The 27685-nt window shown below is 45.8% G+C and overlaps 2 protein-coding genes across 5 annotated transcripts; both read left to right on the top strand.

The window, feature by feature from the left end:
• On the top strand, nucleotides 1-27685 carry LOC135373825 (baculoviral IAP repeat-containing protein 3-like). 4 transcript variants are annotated; one of them, XM_064606890.1, is made up of 5 exons: nucleotides 1-56; nucleotides 16319-16385; nucleotides 17013-17216; nucleotides 25208-25468; nucleotides 27122-27685. In XM_064606890.1, the coding sequence occupies exons 2-5, from the start codon at nucleotides 16364-16366 to the stop codon at nucleotides 27397-27399; spliced, it is 765 nt and encodes a 254-aa protein (XP_064462960.1). In that variant the 5' UTR covers nucleotides 1-56; nucleotides 16319-16363; the 3' UTR covers nucleotides 27400-27685. The 4 variants fall into 4 exon arrangements, with proteins under 4 accessions (XP_064462960.1, XP_064462961.1, XP_064462958.1 ...); XM_064606891.1 differs by lacking the exon at nucleotides 1-56 and adding an exon at nucleotides 1728-1779; XM_064606888.1 differs by lacking the exon at nucleotides 1-56 and adding an exon at nucleotides 8240-8326.
• LOC135373803 (uncharacterized protein K02A2.6-like) lies at nucleotides 3104-6316 on the top strand. Its single transcript, XM_064606870.1, has one exon. The coding sequence runs from the start codon at nucleotides 3104-3106 to the stop codon at nucleotides 6314-6316; it is 3213 nt and encodes a 1070-aa protein (XP_064462940.1).

The following is a 27685-nucleotide window of genomic DNA, read 5'->3' as shown; positions in this document are numbered from 1 at the left end:
CATCGTTCCATGAGTATCTGTTTCTCTACGTCCAGCCATAGAAGCCATCTTAATCAGTAAGTTTGAATTTCAAACACGTCTAGCATAATTTATTTATTTATTTAATGGCTTTTCCCCATCTTTATAATTCACTGGCTTGCACTGTGGCATTGAGGAGTGCTCAGTCACCCTCCCAGGTGTATATCGCTCGCTGAGTGACCCCTGGTTTGCCAATCCCGAACGATGCGCAGCTACCAAGGGCTGACGAGCTGCAAACACGGTGAAACACGTGTCCTCTGGTGCTGTCGCATCGTTCCACGAGTATCTGTTTCTCTACGTGCAGCCATAGAAGCCATCTTAATCTGTAAGTTTGAATTTCAAACACGTCTAGCGTCATTTATTTATTTCTTTAATGGCTTTTTTCCCCTCTTTATAATTCACTGGCTTGCACTGTGGCATTGAGGAGTGCTCAGACACCCTCCCAGGTGTATATCGCTCGCTGAGTCACCCCTCGTTTGCTAATCCCGAACGATGCGCAGCTACCCAGGGCTGACGAGCCGCAAACACGGCGAAACACGTGGCCTCTGGTGCTGTCGCATCGTTCCACGAGTATCTGTTTCTCTACGTGCAGCCATAGAAGCCATCTTAATCTGTAAGTTTGAATTTCAAATACGTCTAGCGTCATTTATTTATTTATTTAATGGCTTTTTTCCCTCTTTATAATTCACTGGCTTGCACTGTGGCATTGAGGAGTGCTCAGTCACCCTCTCAGGTGTATATCGCTCGCAGAGTGACCCCTGGTTTGCCAATCCCGAACGATGCGCAGCTACCCAGGGCTGACGAGCCGCAAACACGGCGAAACACGTGTCCTCTGGTGCTGTCGCATCGTTCCACGAGTATCTGTTTCTCTACGTGCAGCCATAGAAGCCATCTTAATCTGTAAGTTTGAATTTCAAATACGTCTAGCGTCATTTATTTATTTCTTTAATGGCTTTTTTCCCTCTTTATAATTCACTGGCTTGCACTGTGGCATTGAGGAGTGCTTAGTCCCCTCCCAGGTGTATATCGCTCGCTGAGTCACCCCTCGTTTGCTAATCCCGAACGATGCGCAGCTACCCAGGGCTGACGAGCAGCAAACATGGCGAAACACGTGTCCTCTGGCGCTGTCGCATCGTTCCATGAGTACTATCTGTTTCTCTACGTGCAGCCATAGAAGCCATCTTAATCTGTAAGTTTGAATTTCAAATACGTCTAGCTTCATTTATTTATTTCTTTAGTGGCTTTTTTCCCTCTTTATAATTCACTGGCTTGCACTGTGGCATTGAGGAGTGCTCAGTCACCTCCCAGGTGTATATCGCTCGCTGAGTCACCCCTCGTTTGCTAATCCCGAACGATGCGCAGCTACCCAGGGCTGACGAGCCGCAAACACGGCGAAACACGTGTCCTCTGGTGCTGTCGCATCGTTCCGCGAGTATCTGTTTCTCTACGTGCAGCCATAGAAGCCATCTTAATCTGTAAGTTTGAATTTCAAATACGTCTAGCGTCATTTATTTATTTCTTTAATGGCTTTTTTCCCTCTTTATAGTTCACTGGCTTGCACTGTGGCATTGAGGAGTGCTCAGTCCCCTCCCAGGTGTATATCGCTCGCTGAGTCACCCCTCGTTTGCTAATCCCGAACGATGCGCAGCTACCCAGGGCTGACGAGCCGCAAACACGGCGAAACACGTGTCCTCTGGTGCTGTCGCATCGTTCCATGAGTGTCTGATTCTCTACGTGCAGCCATAGAAGCCATCTTAATCAGTAAGTTTGAATTTCAAACACGTCTAGTATAATTTATTTATTTATTTAATGGCTTTTTCCCCATCTTTATAATTCACTGGCTTGCACTGTGGCATTGAGGAGTGCTCAGTCACCCTCCCAGGTGTATATCGCTCGCTGAGTGACCCCTGGTTTCCCAATCCCGAACGATGCGCAGCTACCAAGGGCTGACGAGCTGCAAACACGGTGAAACACGTGTCTTCTGGTGCTGTCGCATCGTTCCATGAGTACTATCTGTTTCTCTACGTGCAGCCATAGAAGCCATCTTAATCTGTAAGTTTGAATTTCAAATACGTCTAGCTTCATTTATTTATGTCTTTAATGGCTTTTTCCCTCTTTATAATTCACTGGCTTGCACTGTGGCATTGAGGAGTGCTCAGTCCCCTCCCAGGTGTATATCGCTCGCTGAGTCACCCCTCGTTTGCTAATCCCGAACGATGCGCAGCTACCCAGGGCTGACGAGCCGCAAACACGGCGAAACACGTGTCCTCTGGTGCTGTCGCATCGTTCCACGAGTATCTGTGTCTCTACGTGCAGCCATAGAAGCCATCTTAATCTGTAAGTTTGAATTTCAAATACGTCTAGCGTCATTTATTTATTTCTTTAATGGCTTTTTTCCCTCTTTATAGTTCACTGGCTTGCACTGTGGCATTGAGGAGTGCTCAGTCTCCTCCCACGTGTATATCGCTCGCTGAGTCACCCCTCGTTTGCTAATCCCGAACGATGCGCAGCTACCCCGGGCTGACGAGCCGCAAACACGGCGAAACACGTGTCCTCTGGTGCTGTCGCATCGTTCCATGAGTATCTGTTTCTCTACGTGCAGCCATAGAAGCCATCTTAATCAGTAAGTTTGAATTTCAAACACGTCTAGCATAATTTATTTATTTATTTAATGGCTTTTTTCCCATCTTTATAATTCACTGGTGTAGAAGCTATCTTATCACGTCCATGACTGTCTTCTTATCTCGTAGCAGGTAAACGCCTGCTACACGGGTCATGTCCTTTTTTGGTATTGTAGTTTCTGCTCAGCGCGCCGCCGCTATCTACTTAAAGAAAGGCCGAGTGTGTTGGTTTGTTCTTTGGAGTTGTAACGTGTTGCTGCCGGACGTGTTGCCTCACCGGCTTGCGCCTTTACGGAATAAAGCTTTTCCGTTTGTCACTTGCTCTGGGTTAAGTTCCTGAAGACACAACATATATCTGGCGACGAGGATGGGATGTCCGACCAGGACCAGCTATGCAAGGTGCAAGCAAAGCAGAAGACAGCCTCTCAGACGGTAAGCCTGAGCATCGTCCTCAAGTTAGAAAGATGGCAACTATCGGTCAAGTGGAGCCCTTCGATGAGTCCGTATCGGACTGGGAGTCCTATCAGGAAAGACTCACTGCTTTCATTCGCGCAAACCAAATTCCCGAATCTAATCAAGTTGATGCTTTTCTGAGTATAATCGGGCCGAAGACCTACAAGATACTGAAGAGTTTGTTAGCGCCAGACCCGCCAACAAGTAAAACCTTGGAAGAGCTCAAGAAAATTTTGCGCGACCACCTTTCACCGCGACCATCGGTTATTGCCGAAAGGGCGAAATTTCACAAGAGAGTGCAGCAGGAAAATGAGGGCATAGCGGAATTTGTCGCAGAGTTGAAACGTTTAGCGGAATACTGCAATTTTGGAGCAAATCTTCAGGAAGCTCTACGAGATAGGCTAGTTTGCGGATTGTTACGGTTAGACATCCAGAAAGCTCTCTTTACGGAAGATGAATCCCTGACTTTCAAGAAAGCAACAGAGAAAGCACTGTCACTAGAGATGGCAACCAAAAACGCGACAGAATGCCATTCCAACAACGCCGCTCAACCCATCATCCAAGCGATATCACTGAATGAAAAGACCGGGAAGCAGAGGTGTTATCGCTGTGGTTCAGATAAACACGGCAGCGGAATGTGTCCTTTTAAAACTGTCTGCTTCCATTGCAGAAAAACGGGTCATATCAAGGATGTTTGTAAAAGCAGAAGCAAGGGTTCACACCCGAAATTTCAGCGGCAAGTCAACAAGAGACAAGGGCACCGGCTGAAGAAAGAATTCAAGTCGATGGGTGAACTCGACGAACCTGAGCCAGCGTTGCGGCGACTTGACTCAGCGGGGAGGAACGACCCTATCTGTTTCACACTGAATCTGCAGGGCGTCCCACTTCGCATGGAGCTGGATACCGGTGCGGCTGTATCGGTGATTTCTCAACAGCAGTACCACTCGTGTTTTTCAGGCCTTCCGCTCAAGCCTACGACTGTGACGCTTCGGACTTACACGGGGCAGTGCGTCTATCCAAAAGGGGTGTTGGACGTCGAGGTTGAACACAACGGGCAGACCAGTCATCTACCCTTGTACGTCTTGGCGCAGCGGGGACCGCCGTTAATTGGAAGAAATTGGCTTCGCAATCTACGTTTGGATTGGAACAGTTTGAATTACATCCGCCCACACGCAAGAAAGGATCTGGCACAGCTGCTGGAAAGACACGGTCAAGTATTTGCTGATGAGCTCGGCGAAATACAAGGTGAGCAAGCCAGTCTTGTACTCAAGAAAGAAGCAGTGCCTAAATTCATGAAGGCCAGGAGTATCCCTTTTGCGCTGAAACCGGCAGTAGAGAAGGAACTAGAAAAATTAGAGAAACTAGGTGTTTTGGAAGCGGTAGCCTCAAGTCGATACGCTTCACCTATTGTCCCGGTAGTGAAGAAGGATGGATCAGTACGCATTTGTGGTGATTACAAGGCCTCACTGAATCCATGTTTGGAGGTTGATGTTTACCCCTTGCCGAAGATCGACGAAATGTTCGCAGTCTTGTCAGGGGGAAGGTATTTTTCGAAAATCGACTTAAATCGAGCATACCTACAGGTCACCATGGACGAAAGGTCAAGTGATTATCTGACTCTTAATACGCACAAGGGACTGTTTCGCGTAAAGCGATTGGCTTTTGGAGTGTCTTCCGCCCCAGCAATTTTCCAGCGTATTATGGAAAATATCTTACACGGATTAGATGGAGTTATCTGTTACCTTGACGATATTTTGGTAACTGGAAAAAGCGAACTACAACATCTCGAAAACCTCGAAAGACTCTTGCAACGTCTAGCAGAACGTGGCGTTCGCATCAGACGTGAAAAATGTGAATTTTTCAAGCATGAACTCCGGTTTTTGGGCCATGTAATCAATGACAAAGGCATTGCAACGGCACCTGACAAAGTAGCCGCAGTGTTGAACGCCCCTGCACCGAAGGACAAGAAGCAGCTGAAATCGTTTATAGGCTTAGTCACCTACTACACAAAATTCCTAGCAGACCTGTCAACGGTTATGCATCCACTGAATACGCTGCTGTGCAAGAATGTTCCTTGGAAGTGGTCCCGTGACTGTCAGCTGGCATTCCATAAAATAAAGAAAATGCTAGTTTCAGCACCAGTTCTGGCGCATTATGACCCAAGCCTTCCTCTAGAAGTCGGATGCGACGCATCATCGTACGGATTGGGAGCAGTTTTGTCAATTACTCTAAAGGATGGAACAAGACGACCCGTCGCATATGCATCCCGCTCACTAACTGAAAGTGAGAAGCGCTACAGTCAACTAGAACGTGAAGGCCTCGCTTTAGTATATAGCGTGAAAAAATTTCATTATTACATCTATGGACGATGCTTCGGTCTTGTTACAGATCACAAGCCCCTCCAAACCATTTTTGGTCCCAAAACAGGCATCCCTACAGTTGCAGCAGCTCGACTCCAGAGATGGGCCATCACGTTATCCGCATACAGCTTCAACTTGATATATCGACCAGGACAAACAAACATCGAAGCAGATTGCTTGTCACGTCTACCACTGCCTGCTACTTCAGAAGTAATGAAGGAAGATGAGGTTGACACTTTTCACACCCTCCGTTGGGACACTTTTCCTATTAGCAGTTCAGACATCGCGCGTGAAACATCCAGAGACCCCATTTTGAGTCAGGTGTTGAGGTACACTCTTACAGGATGGCCTCACCTTGAACCGCGTCAGGACTTAAGACCTTATTGGATCAGGAGGTCTGAACTGTCTACAAGTCAGAATTGCATTCTTTGGGGCATGCGAATTGTTATTCCCACTTCATTACAGCAAGCCGTACTCCACGAAGTACACGAAGGACACCCTGGCGTTGTGCGTATGAAGGAGGTCGCAAGAAGCTACGTCTGGTGGCCCCGAGTCGACCTGGACATACAAAGCTTGGTGAGGAACTGTGCCCCATGTCAGCAAGAAAGGCCTCTGCCAACGCAAGCCCTACTACACCCATGGGCCTGGCCGACGAGGCCTTGGTCCCGTCTCCACCTAGATTTCGCCGGCCCATTTCAACAATGCAACTTCTTAGTAGCAGTGGATGCCCATTCCAAATGGCCAGGTACAGACGAAATGGCCAGAGGTATTTATTATGCGTTCAACTTCTACAGACAGCACCCTAACGAAGCTGAGAGAAATGTTTGGACGTTTCGGATTGCCAGAGGTCCTGGTATCAGATAATGGTCCCCAATTTTCCAGTGAGCAGTTTAGAATTTTTGTCAGGCAAAATGGGATAAAGCACATAAGATCTGCTCCATACCATCCATCTACAAATGGACTAGCAGAACGTTTTGTACGGACCATGAAAGAGGCCCTTCGCAAGGACGTTCACCGACCTCTGGAACTTCGTTTAGCTAGTTTTCTCCTTGCTTATCGCAATACGCTTCATGCTACTACGCAGCAGTCACCGGCTTCGCTACTCCTGGGTAGATCGCTACGAACCAGGTTGGACCTGCTGAGACCAGACACAGAAGCCACCGTCCGGTATAGACAGTTCAAGGGGACCCATCGGAGGCCTGGCAAGTCGAAACAGTTCAGGATTGGGGCAGACGTTTTTGTGAAGAACTTCAGAGAGGGGCCGAAGTGGTTAACAGCAGTAATATTATCCCGTTCTGGACCAGTGTCCTACGTGTTGCAGGTAAATACACCAAGAGGAAATCAGGTCTGGAAGCGCCACGTCGACCAAGTCCGTATAAGGGGTGCAGCTACGTTGGAAATCGACGATGCTCTGGATAGCTCAAATAGCGCCCAAGTCTCTCTCCCACCTGACAACATAGCTGAGGGTACTCAGCTGAGAGACATCGTGGGCCAGACTTCTGTCGAAGAAACTACGGAGCCTTCGCTCAGTCCCAGGCAAGGCCCAACAGCTTCTCTGAGGGACCAAGCACTGGAAAGCGAACGACCTTCGCCTGAAAGAGCAAGAGAACTCTCCCCAGCGTTGCCTCGGTATCCACAACGTCAGAGGAGACCCCCGGACCGATATCAACCGTGACTGTGTAGTGCCTTGAAACTTGAAACTTTTTCTCGAGTGTTTTTCTTTTGTTTTCCGAGTGTAAGATTGCCGGACTCTTCTTTCCGTCCTGTTTCGCTGTTTTTATGTTTCGCAAACAATTATGAACTTTGCACTAAGTGTGGAGGAATGTAGAAGCTATCTTATCACGTCCATGACTGTCTTCTTATCTCGTAGCAGGTAAACGCCTGCTACACGGGTCATGTCCTTTTTTGGTATTGTAGTTTCTGCTCAGCGCGCCGCCGCTATCTACTTAAAGAAAGGCCGAGTGTGTTGGTTTGTTCTTTGGAGTTGTAACGTGTTGCTGCCGGACGTGTTGCCTCACCGGCTTGCGCCTTTACGGAATAAAGCTTTTCCGTTTGTCACTTGCTCTGGGTTAAGTTCCTGAAGACACAACAACTGGCTTGCACTGTGGCATTGAGGAGTGCTCAGTCACCCTCCCAGGTATATATCGCTCGCTGAGTGACCCCTGGTTTGCCAATCCCGAACGATGCGCAGCTACCAAGGGCTGACGAGCTGCAAACACGGTGAAACACGTGTCCTCTGGTGCTGTCGCATCGTTCCACGGGTACCTGTTTCTCTACGTGCAGCCATAGAAGCCATCTTAATCTGTAAGTTTGAACTTCAAACACGTCTAGCGCCATTTATTTCTTCAATGGCTTTTTTCCCCTCTTTATAATTCACTGGCTTGCACTGTGGCATTGAGGAGTGCTCAGTCACCCTCCCAGGTGTATATCGCTCGCTGAGTCACCCCTGGTTTGCTAATCCCGAACGATGCGCAGCTACCAAGGGCTGACGAGCCGCAAACACGGCGAAACACGTGTCCTCTGGTGCCGTCGCATCGTTCCACGAGTATCTGTTTCTCTACGTGCAGCCATAGAAGCCATCTTAATCTGTAAGTTTGAATTTCAAATACGTCTAGCGTCATTTATTTATTTCTTTAATGGCTTTTTTCCCTCTTTATAATTCACTGGCTTGCACTGTGGCATTGAGGAGTGCTCAGTCCCCTCCCAGGTGTATATCGCTCGCTGAGTCACCCCTCGTTTGCTAATGCCGAACGATGCGCAGCTACCCAGGGCTGACGAGCCGCAAACACGGCGAAACACGTGTCCTCTGGTGCTGTCGCATCGTTCCATGACTATCTGTTTCTCTACGTGCAGCCATAGAAGCCATCTTAATCAGTAAGTTTGAATTTCAAACACGTCTAGCGTAATTTATTTATTTATTTAATGGCTTTTTTCCCATCTTTATAATTCACTGGCTTGCACTGTGGCATTGAGGAGTGCTCAGTCACCCTCCCAGGTATATATCGCTCGCTGAGTGACCCCTGGTTTGCCAATCCCGAACGATGCGCAGCTACCAAGGGCTGACGAGCTGCAAACACGGTGAAACACGTGTCCTCTGGTGCTGTCGCATCGTTCCACGAGTATCTGTTTCTCTACGTGCAGCCATAGAAGCCATCTTAATCTGTAAGTTGGAATTTCAAACACGTCTAGCGTCATTTATTTATTTCTTTAATGGCTTTTTCCCCTCTTTATAATTCACTGGCTTGCACTGTGGCATTGAGGAGTGCTCAGTCACCCTCCCAGGTGTATATCGCTCGCTGAGTGACCCCTGGTTTGCCAATCCCGAACGATGCGCAGCTACCCAGGGCTGACGAGCCGCAAACACGGCGAAACACGTGTCCTCTGGTGCTGTCGCATCGTTCCATGAGTATCTGTTTCTCTACGTGCAGCCATAGAAGCCATCTTAATCTGTAAGTTTGAATTTCAAACACGTCTAGCGTCATTTATTCATTTGTTTAATGGCTTTCCCCCCTCTTTATATATATAGTTATATAGTTGAAACAAATGAGAGACAGAAGACGAAAGTAGGAGAAGCAACAAAAAAGGGGTTTATTACAACTTACAAATTATAAAAGTTAGGGAGGATGTCGACGTTACGGCGGAAGCTCCGCCTTCTTCGGGACGAAAGAGCTCAATGTGGCAACGAGGCTGATAAGGGGTTTGAGAAAGACGTCATGGTCGGTTGGGTTTAATTCCCGCCACCTGGCGGTTGTCAGTTGGGGAAATTCCAGAGTGCTTTTGTGTCAGGTCCAGGAGTGGGATCATCGTCCTTGTGGGTCAGTGAGGATTTTGATCCGGCTGAAACGAGAAAAGGCAACATGGTCTTATCTAGGTTGTAAAACTTCTTATTGTTGACAGCATGCCAGGGTCCTCGTTAATGGCCGATCGGAATTTGTAAATTAGGTAAGATTCCCGTTGTTCCCGGGAGCGGTCGGAGATAAAGATCGACTGGAGAATAAAAACTGAGGCTTCGTTGATTGAATGTTCTGGTTGTTTGAAATGGCGTGAGACTGGGAGATTAGGTTTCTTGGTAACATCCGATCGGTGATTTTTGATTCTAATTCGGAAATAAGCTTTTGTCTGACCCACGTACGAATTCCAACTTTACCGTCAAGATCAATGCAGACGTAGACTGTAACTCATGCAACGTAATCTATGCAATCCAATGCAACACATGTCGGGCCCAATACGTGGTTCAGACAAAAACTTATTTCCGAATTAGATTCAACAATCACCGATCGGATGTTACCAAGAAACCTAATCTTGCAGTCTCACACCACAACCAGAACATTCAATCAATGAAGCCTCAGTTTTTATTCTCCAGTCGAACTTTATATCCGACCACTCCCGGGAACAACGGGAATCCTACCTAATTTACAAATTCCGATCGGCCATTAACGAGGACCGTGGCATGCTGTCAACAATAAGAAGTTTAACAACCTAGATAAGACCCTGTTGCCGTTTCTCGTTTCAGCCGGATCAAAATCCCCACTGACCCACCAGGACGATGACCCCACTCCTTGAGCTTACACAAAAGCACACTGGAATTTCCCCCAACCGACCATGATGTCATTCTCAAGCCCCTTATCAGCCTCGTGGCCACATTTAGCTATTTCGTCACGAAGAACGCGGAGCTTCGGCCCTAACGTAGGCATCCTCCCCAACTTTTATAATTTTAAGTTTTAATAAACCCCTTTTTTTGTTACTTCCCCTGCTTTCGTCTTCTGTCTCCCGTTTATTTCAACTATAATTACGTAGCCGTTCGATCCAACTCCAACTTTTCAAGATATATATATATATATATATATATATACAGGGTGTCCACGCTAACTGTGAACATATTTTTTTAAAAATATGTATAACACTTTTTTGCAAGATGAAATCATTGCAATATAGCATATGCTGAAGGGCACTCCCTAGCAGTGCATTAGCAAAGTCCAAAGGCAATGTCTTAATTAACTTTCATTAATTGAGTTTTTAATTATAAAAGCTACAAAGTTGTCCCAATGAGAACATCTGTTCCTTTCGGTCACCTGATATCGTAGCCGTTTTCAGAACAAAAATCCGTTCGATAGATCGCCCGCAAAAAATTCGTGAAGGAACGTCATTTTTTCCTTATTTTGTTCATTGCGCTTCTTAGAAGACGCGTCTTTCTTTCACCCCCAATGTGAGAGGGAGAAAGAGCACACTATCGCCTCTCGCGTCCTGGAAAAAGATTAAAAGCAAACAGAAAATGCAACCCAAGATAAGGCCAGTTCCGATAGAGTCACCCGATACATTTGTTTTTGTTTTGTTTCCGCGAGTTAAAGCTCATCTTCGACGCATGAGGCGGCACTGTGCTCCTTCCCACTCTTCCGTTGGGGATGAAGGAAATACGCGTCTCCGAAGATGCGCAATGAACAAAATAAAGCAAAAAAAGACGATCCTTCACTAATTTTTTGCTGGCGATCTATCGAACTGATTTTTGTTCTGAAAACAGCTACGATATCAGGTGACCGAAAGGAACAGATGTTCTCATTGGGACAACTTTGTAGCATTTATAATTAAAAACTTAATTAATGAAAGTTAATTAAGACATTGCCTTTGGACTTTGCTAATGCCCTGCTAGGGAGTGCTCTTCAGCATATGCTATATTGCAATGTTTTTATCTTAGAAAAAGTGTTATACATATTTTTTAAAAATTTGTTCACAGTTAGCGTGGGCACCCTGTATATATATATATATATATATATACATATATATATACATATATATATATATATATACATATATATATATATAACTGTTTATATATATATATATATATAAAGGGGGGAAAGCCATTAAAAAAATAATAAGTAAATGATGCTAGACGTGTTTGAAATTCACACTTACAGATTAAAATGGCTTCTATGTTGTTAATCTGTAAGTTTGAATTTCAAACACGTCTAGCATCATTTACTTATTATTTTTTTTAATGACTTTCCCCCTTTTTATAATTCACTGGCTTGCACTGTGGCATTGAGGAGTGCTCAGTCACCCTCCCAGGTGTATATCGCTAGCTGAGTGACCCCTGGTTTGCCAATCCCGAACGATGCGCAGCTACCCAGGGCCGACGAGCCGCAAACACGGCGAAACACATGTCCTCTGGTGCTGTCGCATCGTTCAATGAGTATCTGTTTCTCCACGTGCAGCCATAGAAGCCATTTTAATCTGTAAGTTTGAATTTCAAACACGTCTAGCATCATTTACTTATTATTTTGTTTGCCAATAATAAGTAAATGATGCTAGACGTGTTTGAAATTCACACTTACAGATTAAAATGGCTTCTATGTTGTTAATCTGTAAGTTTGAATTTCAAACACGTCTAGCATCATTTACTTATTATTTTTGTTGGTATTGTTGTTGTATATATTTGTTGTATTGGTTTGCCAATCCCGAACGATGCGCAGCTACCCAGGGCCGACGAGCCGCAAACACGGCGAAACACGTGTCCTCTGGTGCTGTCGCATCGTTCAATGAGTATCTATATATATATATATATATATATCGACTCTGGTATGGCGACGTTTTGAGTTACAAACATATGCTATACGTGCAGCCAAAGATATCCAGCTATTTTTTTTTCCTTGTATACTTCACTGGCTTTGCATTGGGCTTTCAGTGAGTGAGTTACCTCATCCTGACGGGAGTAATCACGTGTTACGTGACCTTCTGACGCCATCCACTCAAACGTTGCCTGCGTGCGTACTGTTGATGAGGCCCAACAATGCCTAAACAGCTGTCCAGTACTGGCATCGCGACGTTTTAGTTAAAAACACATGCTATACGTGCAGCCAAAGATCTCCGGCTATTTTTTTTCCTTGTATACTTCACTTGCTTTGCATTGGGCTCTCAGTGAGCGAGTTACCTCACCCTTACGGGAGGAATCACGTGTTACGTGACCTTCTGACGCCATCCACTCAAACGTTGCTGCCTGCGTACTGTTGATGAGGCCCAAGAAGGCCTAAACAGCTGTCCAGTACTGGCATGGCGACGTTTGAGTTAAAAACACATGCTATACGTGCAGCCAAAGAGCTCCGGCTATTTTTTTCCTTGTATACTTCACTTGCTTTGCATTGGGCTCCCAGTGAGCGAGTTATCTCACCCTGACGGGAGGAATCACGTGTTACGTGACCTTCTGACGCCATCCACTCAAACGTTGCTGCCTGCGTACTGTTGATGACGCCCAACAAGGCCGAAACAGCTGTTCAGTACTGGCATGGCGACGTTTGAGTTAAAAACACATGCTATACGTGCAGCCAAAGAGCTCCGGCTATTTTTTTTCCTTGTATACTTCACTGGCTTTGTATTGGGCTTTCAGTGAGTGAGTCATCTCACCCTGACGGGAGGAATCACGTGTTACGTGACCTTCTGACGTCATCCACTCAAACGTTGCCTGCGTACTGTTGAAACCAACAAGGCCGAAACAGCTGTCCAGTACTGGCATGGCGACGTTTGAGTTAAAAACATATGCTATACGTGCAGCCATGGAGCTCCGACCGAAATATCGACCTTTATTTTATTCAACTTTTAATTTCTGCCAATTAAATGGACTATAATGTTTCTAACTTTCCTAAACTATGTTGTCCGCGACTTTTTCCTTCCACAACTATATGTATATGTATACATGGTATATGAAGAAGAATAAAAGCTCAGATGGCCGCGAAGTAAATACAGTTATGAAGAAATGAAAGGCAAACAAACGAAAGTAGCGGAAGTAAAAAAGGGGGTGACATTTATTAGAGTTTAAACTATTAGAAAAGTGTCTAGGGGGCATGGTCAACATTGCGGAGCAAGCGCCGGCTTCATCAGGACTAACAAATTAGCAGGGTGTCTTGAAGCTTTTTTTACGTGTGTAGCATGACGTCACGGCCGCCTGGGCGTCGTCAGTAGCTCAAACTCGTGAATGTTGTTTTGTAAAGTCCAGGCGTGATGTGATCGTTCTTGGGATCGGAAGGGTGTCATGAGTCCAGCTGAAAAAAAAAAAAGAAGCAGTACCTTATCTAAGCTGTTAAAGTCTTATTGTTGGAAATATACCAACAATATATATTTCTGTTAATGGTGGACTGGAATTTTTTACATAAGGCAAGATTACCGTTGTTCTCTTGATCAATCGGAAACAAAGTTTGATTGAAGAAGAAAAATTGAAACTTCGTTAACTGAATGGCCCGGTGTTGGGTATTAGTATAGAGTATCCCTCTACACTAATATCCCGCACGAAGACGTCATTTCGGCCGCAGAGGCTGCCTTTTCGAAATACTCGGAAACCCCATATGATCGATGTGTCCTGTCCACGCTACTAAAATTTACTCTGAAAGACAAGGACTTCGTACGCAACAGCAAGCAATACTTACAAATCAACGGCAGCTATGAACGTCCTAATCGTACCTAATTATGTAAATGCCCATGGGAGCTTTAGAAGAGAAGTTCTCGAATGAACGCGAACTAAAGCACTCTCTTTACAAGCGCTATCTTGGTGACATTTATCATCTGACCACACTCTGAGGACGGCCTTAGAGAATTGACACGCAATTTCAACCTGTCCCATCCCTCTATAAAGTTCACCCATTCCTGTCCAGCAACCACAACTAACTTCCTGGATGTGCAAGATAAAATAACTGATGGTGTTTTATTAGTGATTTTTATCGTGAGCCTACGGATTCCCAGCAGTATTTGTCATTCAACAGTTGCCACCCACGACAAACAAAATTGACTATCCCCTACTGCCAGGCTCTACGATACAAGAAAATCTGCTCTAGCGATGATGTCATGGGAAGGAATCTTAACCAACTAAACGCAGCTTACAAGATAGCTTAGTTCGCTCTCAAGTAACAGAACAAGAGAATTCACCAACTGGTTGCCATTCATGCAACGGCCGTAGATGTCAGATTCGCAAACTAATGCAAACGGCTCAATCAGTTAAGATCACACACTCCAACCTTTCCGTCAAAAATAAAAGCACATCTATACTATAGCTCCTCTAACGTTGTCTACTTAATTTGGTGTAATGCCTGCCAAGCCAGACGAAAACGTCTTTCAGAACTAACCACCGATCAGACGTGTGAAAGAAAAAAAGGAAAAGAAAGAAGAAACAGTAAAAAATAAAAAAAAGGAAAAAGAAATTACCCAGTTTCGCGCCATTTCAGCTAACCGAGCCCTTCAATTTCCGAAGTTTAAATTTTTCTTCTTCAATCAAACTCTGCTTCTGATCGGTCACGAGAACAACGGGAATGTTACCCTATCTACAAATTCCAGTCCGCCATTAACGGAGACCCTGCTATATGCCAACATCCTCGTAAAGCCGACCGTCAGTGACGCTAAAATGATATCTTGTTCAACTTTGATTCACGAAACACTTGATATAAAATTGATATAAGATATGCCGTCATCTAATTATTTAGTCTGTATATTAGTAATTACTGGTCCTTGATCTCAATACTGTATGCTTGCTCCGTTCTGATGTGATCTGGTTTTTGTTAAGAGAGATTGCCGCCTGGTTGTCGGCGAACAACACTTGCGGTTTCCGTGTGAATTCTTGGGACCCCATTTCTTCTGCGAAATGCTGAAGCTATAGCACCTCCCTTGCTGCATGGCACATTGCCATGTATTCCGCTTCAATCGTCGACAGAGCGGTAGTTCGCTGCTTTTTGCTGCTCGATGAGATAGCAGAACCTGCCAACGCGATTTCGTATCCGCTGAAAGGCTTTCGGCCCGTCTTGTCTCTAGCCCAATCCGCGTCGCAAAAAGCCTGTACGCTGTTTCCGCTTCGGCGGTAAAGCAGCCCGTGATTGATTGTTTGCTTCATGTAGCGAAGGATGTGTTCTATTCCACTCCAATGCTCCTCGCTCGGATTGTCGCTAAATTGGCTCATGTAGGCTGTTGCGAACGCTAGTTCCGGCCTTGTTCCGCCCGAGAGGTAATAGTGCCCCAACCGCTTGTCTGTACCTTCGTCCAAGCTCTCCGCTCTCTGGCACTTGCTTCCGGGATCCAGTGGTGAGGATGTCCTTTTTACGTTCGACAATCCGAAAGCCTCCAAATTCCAGTCATCGCCCCGATTGATTTCGATCTCTTCGGGCCACTGAAGGCGTTCCTTGGGGGCCGCCACTTCAGCTGCGCCAACGAAGTCAAGAATACGGTTAGATCATGGCTGCTACGCGCCGGTAAAGATTTCTACGCTGCTGGCATCCAAGCCCTCGTGAAACGCTGGGACAAGTGCATTAGTCTGCTGAAGTGCAGCTGAAGATTACGTTGAAAAACAAAACTAATTTCTCACATGTAAGTTAATTTTACTTTTGCGAAAAATGAAAAATCCCGGTTTGACTTGAACACCTCTTGTATGTGTTCCAGCCTCAGAACATCGGTTCTCTCATCTTCAACAGTTGCCGCTGGTGTCATTCCTGTCGAATGAATGTGTGTATGCTGGAGAAAAATGTACGAGTGGAAGAGGGATGAGAGAGAGAGAGACAGAGTGTGTGGTTGATTTGTTCCTTCAGATGGCGCGACCTTTGAGGTCGCGCCATTGGTAGAGCCCTGGACCGGTAATCCAGAAGATGTGGGTTCGAGTCCGACAGCTGGCTAACCTTTTTAGTGACTTCCACCTTTCATCATAAATATTCCAATATATTGAGTTCCCCATCGTGTCCACTGTTTTAGTGTTGTCTCGTACTGAAGGAGATGTCACCTGTACGCTCAAAAACTACGCCTTGTTTTATAAATGTAACCCCCAGAACAGAGTATTGTATGGCATTTTAGATAGTCTGAGATTGAGGTGAAATGTTTTATTTTGTTCTCTGTTCTGTCTGGCAGTCTCTACTCTTAGAAATTGTGACCTCTCTTCTCATCGTCATCATCATGGCTGGAATCTTCAGAGAATGTAAGAAACCTTAGTTCACAAAATCTTAATAGCTAATGCGTTTCGTTACGACGGTGAATTCATTTTTGTTTGCGGCCTCAGTGGATGACTTAGTGCGCCTACTGATGCCTACGCCTATAGTAAGTCTTAAAAATATAACTTGACGGAACAACATAACGCATGTTGGAAACCCTGTAACAGCTATCACTGGGCATGTCTGTGCCGACGAACTTCCACGAATACTTCCCAACTTGCGCAAAAGGCCTACGGTTATGCGAATGACAATTGTCTAGCTGACGGCGCAGCTCCGCCGGCTTCCTCTCTTCCTTACTGGCCGTGAAGCCAAGTCCTTCTTTCACAAACTTTCACAAACAAGACCGTATCTTCTTAGGGTGAGACTCACACGCTTCCGTAGGCACATCCACGACGATCTTCAAATGCCCCCTTATTTCTGCTTTGTGAGTGCACAGACACTTGGTTAAGTGGTTTCTACAAGCTCTTCACTCTCTTTGCGCGAGTACAATCTGTTTTAGCGTATTGGAGCAGGCAGGAAGAGAGAACGAGGTCACTCTAAAGGGCGATGTTACACTATGTACTCTTGCTGTCCTTAAATTCATCGGGAGCATATATTGATTTCATTGTTTTCAGTGTTATCAGCATCACAAACATTGTCGGAGAACCAGAGTGCCACAAGCACCGAAGAACTACGCGGAAATGAGGAGCATATTACGACCGATGCTCATCCGGAATTGCAGCCAACAGTAGCGCACGTAACGAGGGCATTGGATACACCTGAGGATAATGACACACATGTCACCGCATCTCCTGACGCCTCGCTGTCTGAGCCAACTAGTAAGTGGGTTTCCTTAAATCGCATGTCACCATCCGTGGGACAGTTTTCCGAGAAAATGCTGGGGTGAGAGGGCACTATCTCTGTTGACAGCCGAACAGAAGCTTCGGGGTGTGAGAAATATTTAATTTTCTGCATGAGGAACTGGAGATAACGAGCAAGCAACCTCTTCAGTTGAGAAGTAATTGTGCGTATTCCAGTTTCTGAATATCTGAAACAGCTGCACTTGAAAATAAATCTTCCTAACAAACTGAACATGGGACATTGCGAGAGCACATGGTATACTGCTCACTATTATCAGTCTGTATCTCTATCTATCAGCCTGTATCTGCTCACTATTATCAGTCTGCCTTATGATTCTCAAATATATTGCACATTACTATGCCTCGAAGCGATACGCGCCGTGTCAGTTTCGTCATGCGTCGACGGTTGCATAAATAATCAAGCATGAACGAAGTGAACACATGTCGAATTGTACTCTCAAGTAGGTTGCACAGGTTGGGACAAAAGTTTACGGAACACGCGAGCGACGTGCTTTTTCTCTCTCTTCCGTGCAACACCCTAGCGACTGCCGGAAGCCGGTGAGTTCACTGTCTGGGAGGGGTGAAAGTGTGCGCTGTTAGCGACACAAAGTGGTGGTTCCGGAGCATTTTGCACCTTTCTCCTCTTGAAATGCAGCTCTGGTATCGTCGAGGAGCGAATGCAGTGAGATTTGCGTTTAGTGATAATTTCATTTGTTGGGACAAAGGACAGTTTTTCGCATCCATCAGATATGCAGAAACTACATCGGAACGCAGGATCAGGATGAGATCAGGATGAAACCACACTGTAAAAAAGATTACCCTAGAATGTTCGTATTTCTTAGTGGCAGCTATGTTGCGGGACTTTTCCCGTTAAAGTTACAGCTACTTTGGGACAAGTAATATGTTAAGTTTACGATAATTTTGACGTAGCCGGAATGCTGTTTTCACCGGTTAAAATTACGGTGTCTCACAAAAAATGTAGCCGTAAATTTTACATGTCTTACATAAAAATACATGAATTTACATGAATGAAAGATTTACATGAACACGTAAAATGAAAAACTAATGAGTACATGAAATGAACCGGTTAAAATTACATGAATACACGATCACCATGTATTAGCCTTCTTTTACCGTGTATCAGCCGTATCTTCCGCATCTTCCGTATTTTACCATGTATCAGCCATATCTTCACCATGTATCAGCCTATTCTTTTATTGGTGACACCAATAAAAGAATAAGGACCGGTAACCGTACTAGCTAGCCCAGCAGTGCTATAGAGGAGACTGACATTACCCAGCACCGAAAAAGCACGAAGACAAGGTTATTTCGCCCTCCTCCTCACCTCCTCTTCTTGATTGGCATCATCATTACAGGACTTTTCCACTAAAGTAACTGGTGCAAGTAATGTGGTGTTGCGGGCCTCACTCTAGTGAAGCCAAAATCTCAATTTCATTTTTTCTTAAAACCAAACTAAACCATCGCCCTTGACTGTGAGGCACCCAGGCCATTACATTCCAATTCCACTCCGCCTGTGGAAAAATGTCTTCCCAGGACAGTTTCCTCCATCCCATTCCAATTCCGTTCTTCCAATTCCGGCTCTGATAAATCTGGAATGATTCGGGAGTGGCAACTCCGCAACCCTGATCGAGACTCTCAGTTTTTTTGTTTTTTTTTTTGGGGGGGGGGGGGGGGGGCAGGGTACGTTTTCTCTTCTCGAAGCACGTGGCTAGGTGAAGGGGAAACCTAATACTTTGTGGGGTGGCTTTCCTTCTTTCTTTTCGTTGTGAAAGAACTGTGTATTCAGTGAAGGAAGGGAGTTGCTTCATGACAGAAGCCGCCGATATTTCGAACAGAGACTGTTCTTCTTCTGGGCACAGTCCTCATCATTGGCATGGTATTTAAAGGGTTAGGTGGGACGTGTTTAAAGGTTCATCTTACTTGTTTAATGTGTCTAATGCGGGTCCTCGGCCGTGATTTGGTGTCCAGGTTGATGGTAGTCGGAGGTCGTTGTTGTTTTCTTGTGTTGTATCACCGAAGAATTCTCTAAGGCGTAGCCGTCTCGCAAACTCTGATATGTCTTTGTGGATTTCGTATTCGTTAACAGTATTGAGTGTAGGGCAGAATGTTAACCCCCTAGAGAGGACTTGTAGTTTGTCGCTGGTTAGTGAGCGTAATATATCTATTACGGTGCTTGCGTCAGCATTTTCTCGTGGTGGCTCAGCGATGTTTCGGAGAGTAGTGGTTGTGGTGCTGGAAATTATTTGTTCGGCTGCTGCGTGTGTTGTGTTAGAGGGTCCGGTATCCGTGTCGTTGTTGGAATTCGGTTTTCCCGAGGTTTGAGTGTTCCTTGTTAGCTGTTCGCGGCTGAGTTGGTGAATGTGTAGTTCGAGAGTGTTTCCCTGCGCGTCGGTGAGACTGATATTGTTTATATGGGCCTGGATTGTAGCGAGTTGCGCGTGGAACTGTTTCTTTAACATTTCTAGAAACGTAAGGGCTGTGTTGCTAAGGGCTGATGTCCACTCTAGGTCAGTTCAGGTGTCAGTTTTCCCAATGCAGGAACGGTGTTTTAGGGGTGAGGCCTTTAGGTGCTGTGTTGTGGGCCAGGTGGTGGGTGTAGATCCGTAGATGATGTAGTTATCGGTTGCGTTTCTCCATGAGGTTTCGCATTCGTAGAAAGTTAGGTGACTGCATGGTAAGCTGGTGCTTAGATAGTCAACGGTGTTTTCTCCGTGATGTGCGCGTGCATCGTGTCTCTGGGGTGACCGGCTGTGGGGTCAGTGGCTGTGGAGACTCGCGGTGTTCCTCGATGTCATCTGTCTGTGTTTGCGTGCTTGTGGTCTTCCGTGTCACAGTTTGCGTGAACTTTGTGTGTGTGCGGGTTGTATTCGCGTGCTGTCGTTTGCCGCGTGTGTATGCGTGGGTGCCGTGGTCGTTGTGGTCCCCTTTGATGCCATCGTGTGTTCTGGCGTGTTTGCGGTGCTGGCACTTAAAGTGTAAGCTGGTTGAGGATATTGTGTTTGAGCGTTTATCAGTGCAGGACGACATCTATAGACCATTAGGTGTTTGATGTTGTGTACCATAGGTCGTACGCCTGCGTGGTTTGGGTGGATGCCGTCCTGAGCGAGACGTGCTTCAACGTGGTATTCGAAAGCTGCGTGTGTGATAACCATAACGTTGGTGTGTGCCTGACGCATGTGGACGAGGTGGTTGTTGACAGCGTGTGCCTTCCTGTTGAACTCGCACAGCATATGTCCTGGTGTATGCTCGGTGTTTGCTCTGTCTTCGGGGAAGTATCGTCGTCAGTACTATTTCAGCGCCTGGTCTGTTGTTTGTGATGAAGGAAACTAGTGCTTCGAACTCCTGGATGACGTGTTGTGCTGTCGACCGTGCGATGTCGTTGGCCCCTACGTGGAGTATGGAGTGCGTGATGTTCGATGGGGCGGCGGTTACATGTGTCATGATGTCTCGTATTCATGCGCCACTTGAGAAGTGTATGTGAGGTCCGTGCTCTCCGTGTTGGATATGTTCGTGTATGTCCTTGTAACAGCTATCCCCTAGGAGTGCGACGTGCGAGAAAGAGAGGACGGGTTGCTTACCTCCTGAGGCCATCGGGTCGTCAGTAGCGTATTGTTGTGAGCTGTAAACCGACCCAGTGCAAAGCGTAAGTTACAGCTATAAACTTGCGAGGCCGACAAAATGATCTCTGAGCGTACCTTGTGGGAAGTTCTGTCTGTATAGATTGCGATGAATATGGGTGTTCTGGGGATGGGACACAGAAGAAACAACAACACAACATACACCAATGAACTGTCTAGGACCAACTAAAGAGTCAAGGCACTCAAGAAGGTTAACCATCTGAAGGTCTCGAACACACATCTTCTGGATTAGCGGTCGAGAGCTCTTCCAAAGCAAAGCTAACACCCCTCCTAACGACTTCCAAGGTTGTGTCATTTGAAGGGAGAAACACATCTACTTGCTCACTCATTTCACTTTCACTCTTACATGTTTTCTCGCTTACGCACCCATTCATACGTATATTTCACCACGTTTCGTACGTCAATTTCCATCGTGTTCAACAGATGCCGCTTGCGTCGTCGCATCGTTTGAATGTGTGCGTGTGTGAGAAAACATGCAAGAGTGAAAGTGGAATGAGTGAGTGTGTGGATGTGTTTGTCCATGCAAATGACGCAACCTTGGAAGGGCTTGGGGAGTTGTGTTAGCTTAGCTCAATTGGCAGAGCCCTGGACAAATGAACAACAACAACAACTTTATTTTTAACCTTGGAGAGTGGGGAGTTTCATCGCCACAGGCGATACTCTACCCCATTGCTGGTGGGAATGGGGGAATAAAATAACGAGCCCCTTCACAATAACGATCGAAGTCCGATGGTGTCCAGAAATGTCAGAAGAGCTTTGAGCGCAGAGCGTTGCTGGGCTGGATTGGGCCAGGGACCAAGCAATTTCGATAGGGAGAAAGGGCGAGAGTCCAGCTGACGAAGAGACTCGGAGGGTGTGGTTCGGGAAGGTTGGTAGTGAGGGCAATGAAGAAGAATATGCTCCAGATCCTCAAGAGCACCACAGTGGCAGCAGGTGGGAGAGTCAACTCGTCTCAAGCGGTAACGCCACTGAGCTGTAAAGGCCACATCGAGGTGCATTCGGTGGATTAATGCAGCATCTTGACGAGAGGTGTTTCGTGGCATGCGGAAAGCAAGCGTTGGATCAACTCAGAAGCAGCACTGTGGTATCGGAAACGGACCCGTATTGCTCTGCTGACAGGAGACCGCCGTTCAATTCTGCGACGCCTAGTCACACCCCTGGCTTCCCGCCAACGGACAACCGACATTCTTCCCCCCTCTATGTGAACCAATGAACCCTGACACGTCAATATAGAATATGTGCGTCCGAGTCCTACAGCTGGCTAAACTCGAAATATCCCCGTTTAAATGTAAACGCTAAGGAATCCACGGTTAAGAATATATCGTTGAAAATAAATCGTTTCAGAATCCCCCCAAATCCACCCTATAGTTGCTAGAGTCATGTGGTATGGCCCAAATCAAAGTGAACTGCAAGCAAGGGGCTTAACCTAACCTCACAGGACCAAACTAGCCTAAACTATCCCAAACTAACCGAAACCAAACTAAACTAACCTAACATAACATGATATAACCCGGCGTAAATTGCAATCTGTCCGCCTCCGTGCTAGATGGTGAGGGGATTTTGAAACAGTTTATTTTTAATGGAGTATTATTAAACGGTGATCTCTAAGCGGGGATAGTAGGCGGTTTATTTTGGGACATATATTTTCAGCCGTGTATTTTTTAAGCGAATTATTCTTGAATGTGTTATTCTTAAACGTTTATTCTTAATGGTGGATATCGGGGAACCCCCGTCTAAGTGCTAAAGGAATTATCAAACGACTTATTCTCGCTTCGTTCTTTTTCTTTTTTGCACCGAAAAGCAAGCCAACTCTTTTTTCGTGACAACATACAGAATATAGACGACGTACAGAACCTATACCGACCTTGTTCACGTGGCGACGCAGCACAGTGGGCCCATATTGAAAAAGCGTCATCAGGTCTGATCTGATTTGGGACAGTGTACTGATGATAACACCAGCTGATGTTAACATCACAGCTGCTTTGATGATGATGTTAACATCAGAACTGTCCAGGCTGACGCTAACATCAGAGCTGTCTTGATGCTGATGTTGACATGAGAGCTGCATTGGAGCTGGGCAGCCTTGAAAATGCTGCAGTGTTTTTTGTTGTTATTTTTTTCAATGTTCTGCAGAGAAAGCCCCTCATGCATGCGGTTGATGAGTACCGACAAGAACCCTCATCAAACAGTAGATAGCAGCAACAAATCACTTTATTCACCACTGCGGAGTACATACCGTTCAACGCATATCCATTTATCATACCTGAGCGTTGAACTCACGGGGGGCACAAAACTGCTAATGGTCGAACGGTGAACAACAGCGAAAAAGGGCACACCTATGTCCTCCTTTCCGGTCCAACCTGTCCTTCTTCCGAAAAGAACTACGAAGCATTGTCATGTAGAGCAAGAGTCCCCACCATATGGAACAAGGTGCTTGCGTTTCTCTTGCTGGAGGCTACTGAGTCATACACGCTCAACCTGCAAGAAACAGCGTTCCAGAAAACACGATGGGAGGATACCTATTTAGAGTAGTGTAGGGACATATGGCATATCGTCTGCACAAAGCATACAGTCGATTTCACCTAGCCTTCTATATCACTGTCTTTGTGCAGATCGCCTGCAAATAGAGTACAACGGACAATGAGAATGCATGGCACAGTCGAACATATTACTTCACAGTTATATTAATTACCCACCTGAAACGGCAAGAATCGTGAAGGCGAAGAGTGATTTGGCTTCACATGCAGGGCAGCGTCTTACATTTCAAACGAGACTGACAGGTCTCCTCGCTGTTTGAAGAGACGGTTCCACTTATGGACCGTTGCAATGTCACACGGGTTGCAGGAACACCAGCATCAAGTGAGAACAACAATACAAAGCCTCTAAAACACTTTCGACTTGATGGAGCGCTCGAAATTACGCGAACTACACGCGGCGACGAGAAACGTCCGTTAGAGCAGCCAAAGCGAATCCAACAAAACCGCGCATGCGCGATAGACAGCACTGGCTGGTGGCACCTCAGGGGTGACTCAAGCCCGCCATTGTTGTTACTACCCTAAAGCGGGTGCTTCTAGCAAAACTGCCATCTTGTCCTGGTCGCACGTCATGAAAAACGTCATTTTGAGGTCATGTGACTTTGTTTACTTATCGTTTTGCCGCTTACCGACATATTTCCCTCGTCAGAAAGCCAAGAGATGAACGTATTTTGCCATCGTAAACTATGCGGTGCTTCTTCCGCAACATGGTAGCCGATTTCTCCAAAATTCAACTACATCGCATCGGCTCAGTGAGTCTGAATGCGGGGCCGTCATAACATCTTTGGAAGTCGTCAGCAGTACGAGGCCTTATGTGTAAAACTGCACGTTTTACTGCGAGGTTATCGGATAAAAATAATTACCGTGATCCAAAGACATCCAAAACGTCGCGCAGAAACAACAACCGCATTGTCTACAAAAGGTTTGGCCGCCGATCACGGGCGCCGCCATCTTTTAGGTCACGTGACACCTACCCTGTTTGAAGAATTGTACGCTTGCACATTTGTTCGTCCTGGCTCCTTCACCCCTACGTAAAGGATTATCATTGGAAAACCTTGAGCATGCCAACAGGCTTGGGCCTTATGACACTATCGTGAACCGCAGTGCTACCAGGATTGGTCTACGCTCCTTGATGAAAGTCGCTTGCAAACTCAATGTAGGTAGGCACTGATAATAGGCCTCAATACCGTAAACAGAAGACAAGAATTGGGAGGAGCAAGCAGCAGGAGGAGTAGAGGAGAGAAGGAACGTGGATGTGCAATGAGGAGACTGTTTGAACCGTGCGTGGTTGCAAAATCGCGCACTTTAACCCCGAAGAATTTATGGGATAAAAATTTCCTAAGTGCATGTATTGTGTTCAACAAATATTTAACAATGTTTTCGGGATAGTTTACGGCCCATTAAATATTTGAGCTGTGCCAACACATTTGGCGATACTGCTGCAACGTAACGTGACAAAGGGAATCTTCGTTGCCTGACGACTGTGGAACACATATGCCTAACATGGGTGTCGGACTCGAAACTCCCGTGTGAGTCGTTTCGGTCGTAGTTGGCTCGCGACTAAAGCCTCCAGTGGTGAATTATGTGCGAAATTTCGTGGAGCAATTATCAACGGTGCATGTTTATGCCTTCGTCGATATTCAGTCCGCAACGTAAACCCTCCCCCCCCCCCTCCTATCAATATATCCAGCGATCCGATGTTATGCCGATGATGCAAATAGCTGTATGCGGTAGTTCTGGAGTATCATGCACTCACATACCTTTCGTCTTGGGACAGGCACTGTCATGATGGATGCTGCCACTGAGATGAAACCTGAACTAGCCTACCGTACAGAAGACGTCTGTGGAAAGAAGTACTCATACCACGCACCTCCAGAATCGCATGGAAGTCGCGTGAAGGAGTATGCTGTGCTCCACACCAGGCCCATACATGAGAGGTACGCGTCGTTCTCAAGCAGAAAATCATCGTTCGACCTTTATCCTGCAACTGCGAAGGGAAACACAGAAAAAATGGCAAAAGCTGGATTCTTCTACACTGGTAATCAACCATTTTTGTTTCGTCAACCGATGCCTCCATGTACCATTTGCGAATTTCCCGTTTCGAAATTCCTGCATAGCTGAAAGTACATGCAACATATTCAGATGCTTAGGAAACACTTTGTGGAAGTAAGGTAAAACCACATGTTATTTCCACAAAGTGACTCACAACTTGTTGGCCGTTGGGAAGAAATTTCAAGTCAATCTTGTTTTCAAGAACAACTACCCTCTTCACCCCCTCACGCCTTTCGCCACGCCTGGAGTTACTTAAACACAAACACAGTTAAACAGAAACTGTGGTCCAGCTCCTTTCCGTCAGATGGAGAAGCAGTCGAGCGCGGTGTCGCAGACGACATCGAACATGTGGAACTGAATGCAGACTAGTTCTCTGCGACGCCGCTTTCGACCATGTCGCTATCTGAGGAAAGTAGCTGGTACACAGGTATAGCCGATTAGGCAGCGGCGGTTTCTTAATTTTCACGATTTATCCGCAGAGAAACGGAGCAAGTGGCAGTATCGACATACAATTTTGGGGCATAATACATCCTCTAACATCTACTTTAGCTTTCCGACGCTGTTCTTATTTGTTTTATCTTCGTTACCAACCCCGAAGTTTATCTTGGCGAACCCTGTATTTCCTCTATGTGAAGCAAAAGTTTTATCTGGGTTTGAGACTTCGTGTTTGTGCCAGTCCATTCGTGTTCCCTAGTCTCGGGGTTTTACATCTTGTATCATCTTCAACAAATCGCTTGCTTTCTAGCCATTTTTTCGTTGTCATATCGTTTTCAGTTCACCACCTTGTATCACTGCAATGCGAACACTGCCACTTTTGCATTGCATCTGCGAAATTTTTACATATGAAAATTACCGCTTGAGTAAGTGTCGCACGCACGTTGCACTTCACTTTCGCATGAAGTGAATGGATTGTGGAAGGATTGATTTTTTTTCTATTTTCTAGCTCAGTTTATTGCATTACTTGAATTAACGCGTGACATTACAACAATCTGCTGTAGTGATTCTAAAAGGCGTTTTGAGCATATAACTCAACGATCTCACATTCTTGTGTCGTCTACACTATTATTAATTGTTAAACTACCCCTCTAGACACAAGTGCAGTCCTCTTTCTCAGAGATCCAGTCAAGTTCTGGCATCATCCAATCATATTTTCATTGTAAATATATCGTTTCTACTTTATCAATATCAATCGGAAGGGAAACTGAGCCTTTTACTTTTTGTAAGAATCTTGGACATCCCAACGAGTGTGCCCACAAATCTGCAAATAACTAAAATGAACACAGCAATCAGGATATTCGCGAAAGCCGAGGATTGTTGCTCAAAAAGAAACAAAATGGTCAGGTCTGTATAATCAAAACGCATTCTCTCTGTCTCTCAAAATACACGTCACTAGCGATTCTGACAATAGGGCACAAAGAGCTAGTCGTGAGTAGTCTGTTGCTTGTCGGCAATGTTCCTCTGTGTCGAACTACGATCGAATTGTTCGAAACAATTTATCATAGCCACGTGAAACCTGCATTTCAAACCGACAAACAGACAGGAGGATTCTTGAGACTGCAAGCGATTCCACATGACCAGATTACAAATGTGCTTACGTGGTTCTTATACTTTGCGTGATCACGTTCTTCTCTCCGCGCAGGTGCTCAAGATCGCACAACCTGCTTTCAGTGCGGCAACTCCTTTTGCAGTTGGAGCGATGAGGACGATCCATTATCTGAACACGCCAGGTGGTACAGAGACTGTCCTTACGTCATTCTGCAGCTTGGTGATGAGGTTATCGAGAACATTAGACGGGAACACAGCAATACACTGGCAGAGGTAATTTACCCTCCGCCAGCGATAAAGCTGCCCAATCTAGAGGAATCTAGTGAGTCAAGCGCTTGTACAACCGGAGCGGGTGCCGTGCTAATAGCATAGGGCGCAAATTGCACGTAGTAGCTGAGTTGGGGCAGGTTGCATTGGGGTGTTTGTTTACAGCCTTCTGTTCCTGTATTTGGTGGACATTTCCCCCTGCAAGCGCTTCTCCTTCACTGTGCATACTGAACATCCTAAGTTGTTTTGATCTAAATTTGCTAAATATTTTTCGAATGATTTACTTCGTTGTACACTGCACCTTCCCGTTGTTGTTTTGTCGTACGCATTTTCTGCATGCTTTCCTGCTGTTCCGTTCCTGGTGGTTTTGTTATAAAGATCTCACTGAATG

The sequence above is a fragment of the Ornithodoros turicata genome, unplaced genomic scaffold, assembly GCF_037126465.1.
Source record: "Ornithodoros turicata isolate Travis unplaced genomic scaffold, ASM3712646v1 Chromosome32, whole genome shotgun sequence".
NCBI lineage: Eukaryota > Metazoa > Arthropoda > Arachnida > Ixodida > Argasidae > Ornithodoros > Ornithodoros turicata.
Note: the sequence above shows the minus strand (reverse complement) of the source record. Positions and strands in the feature narration are given on the sequence as shown.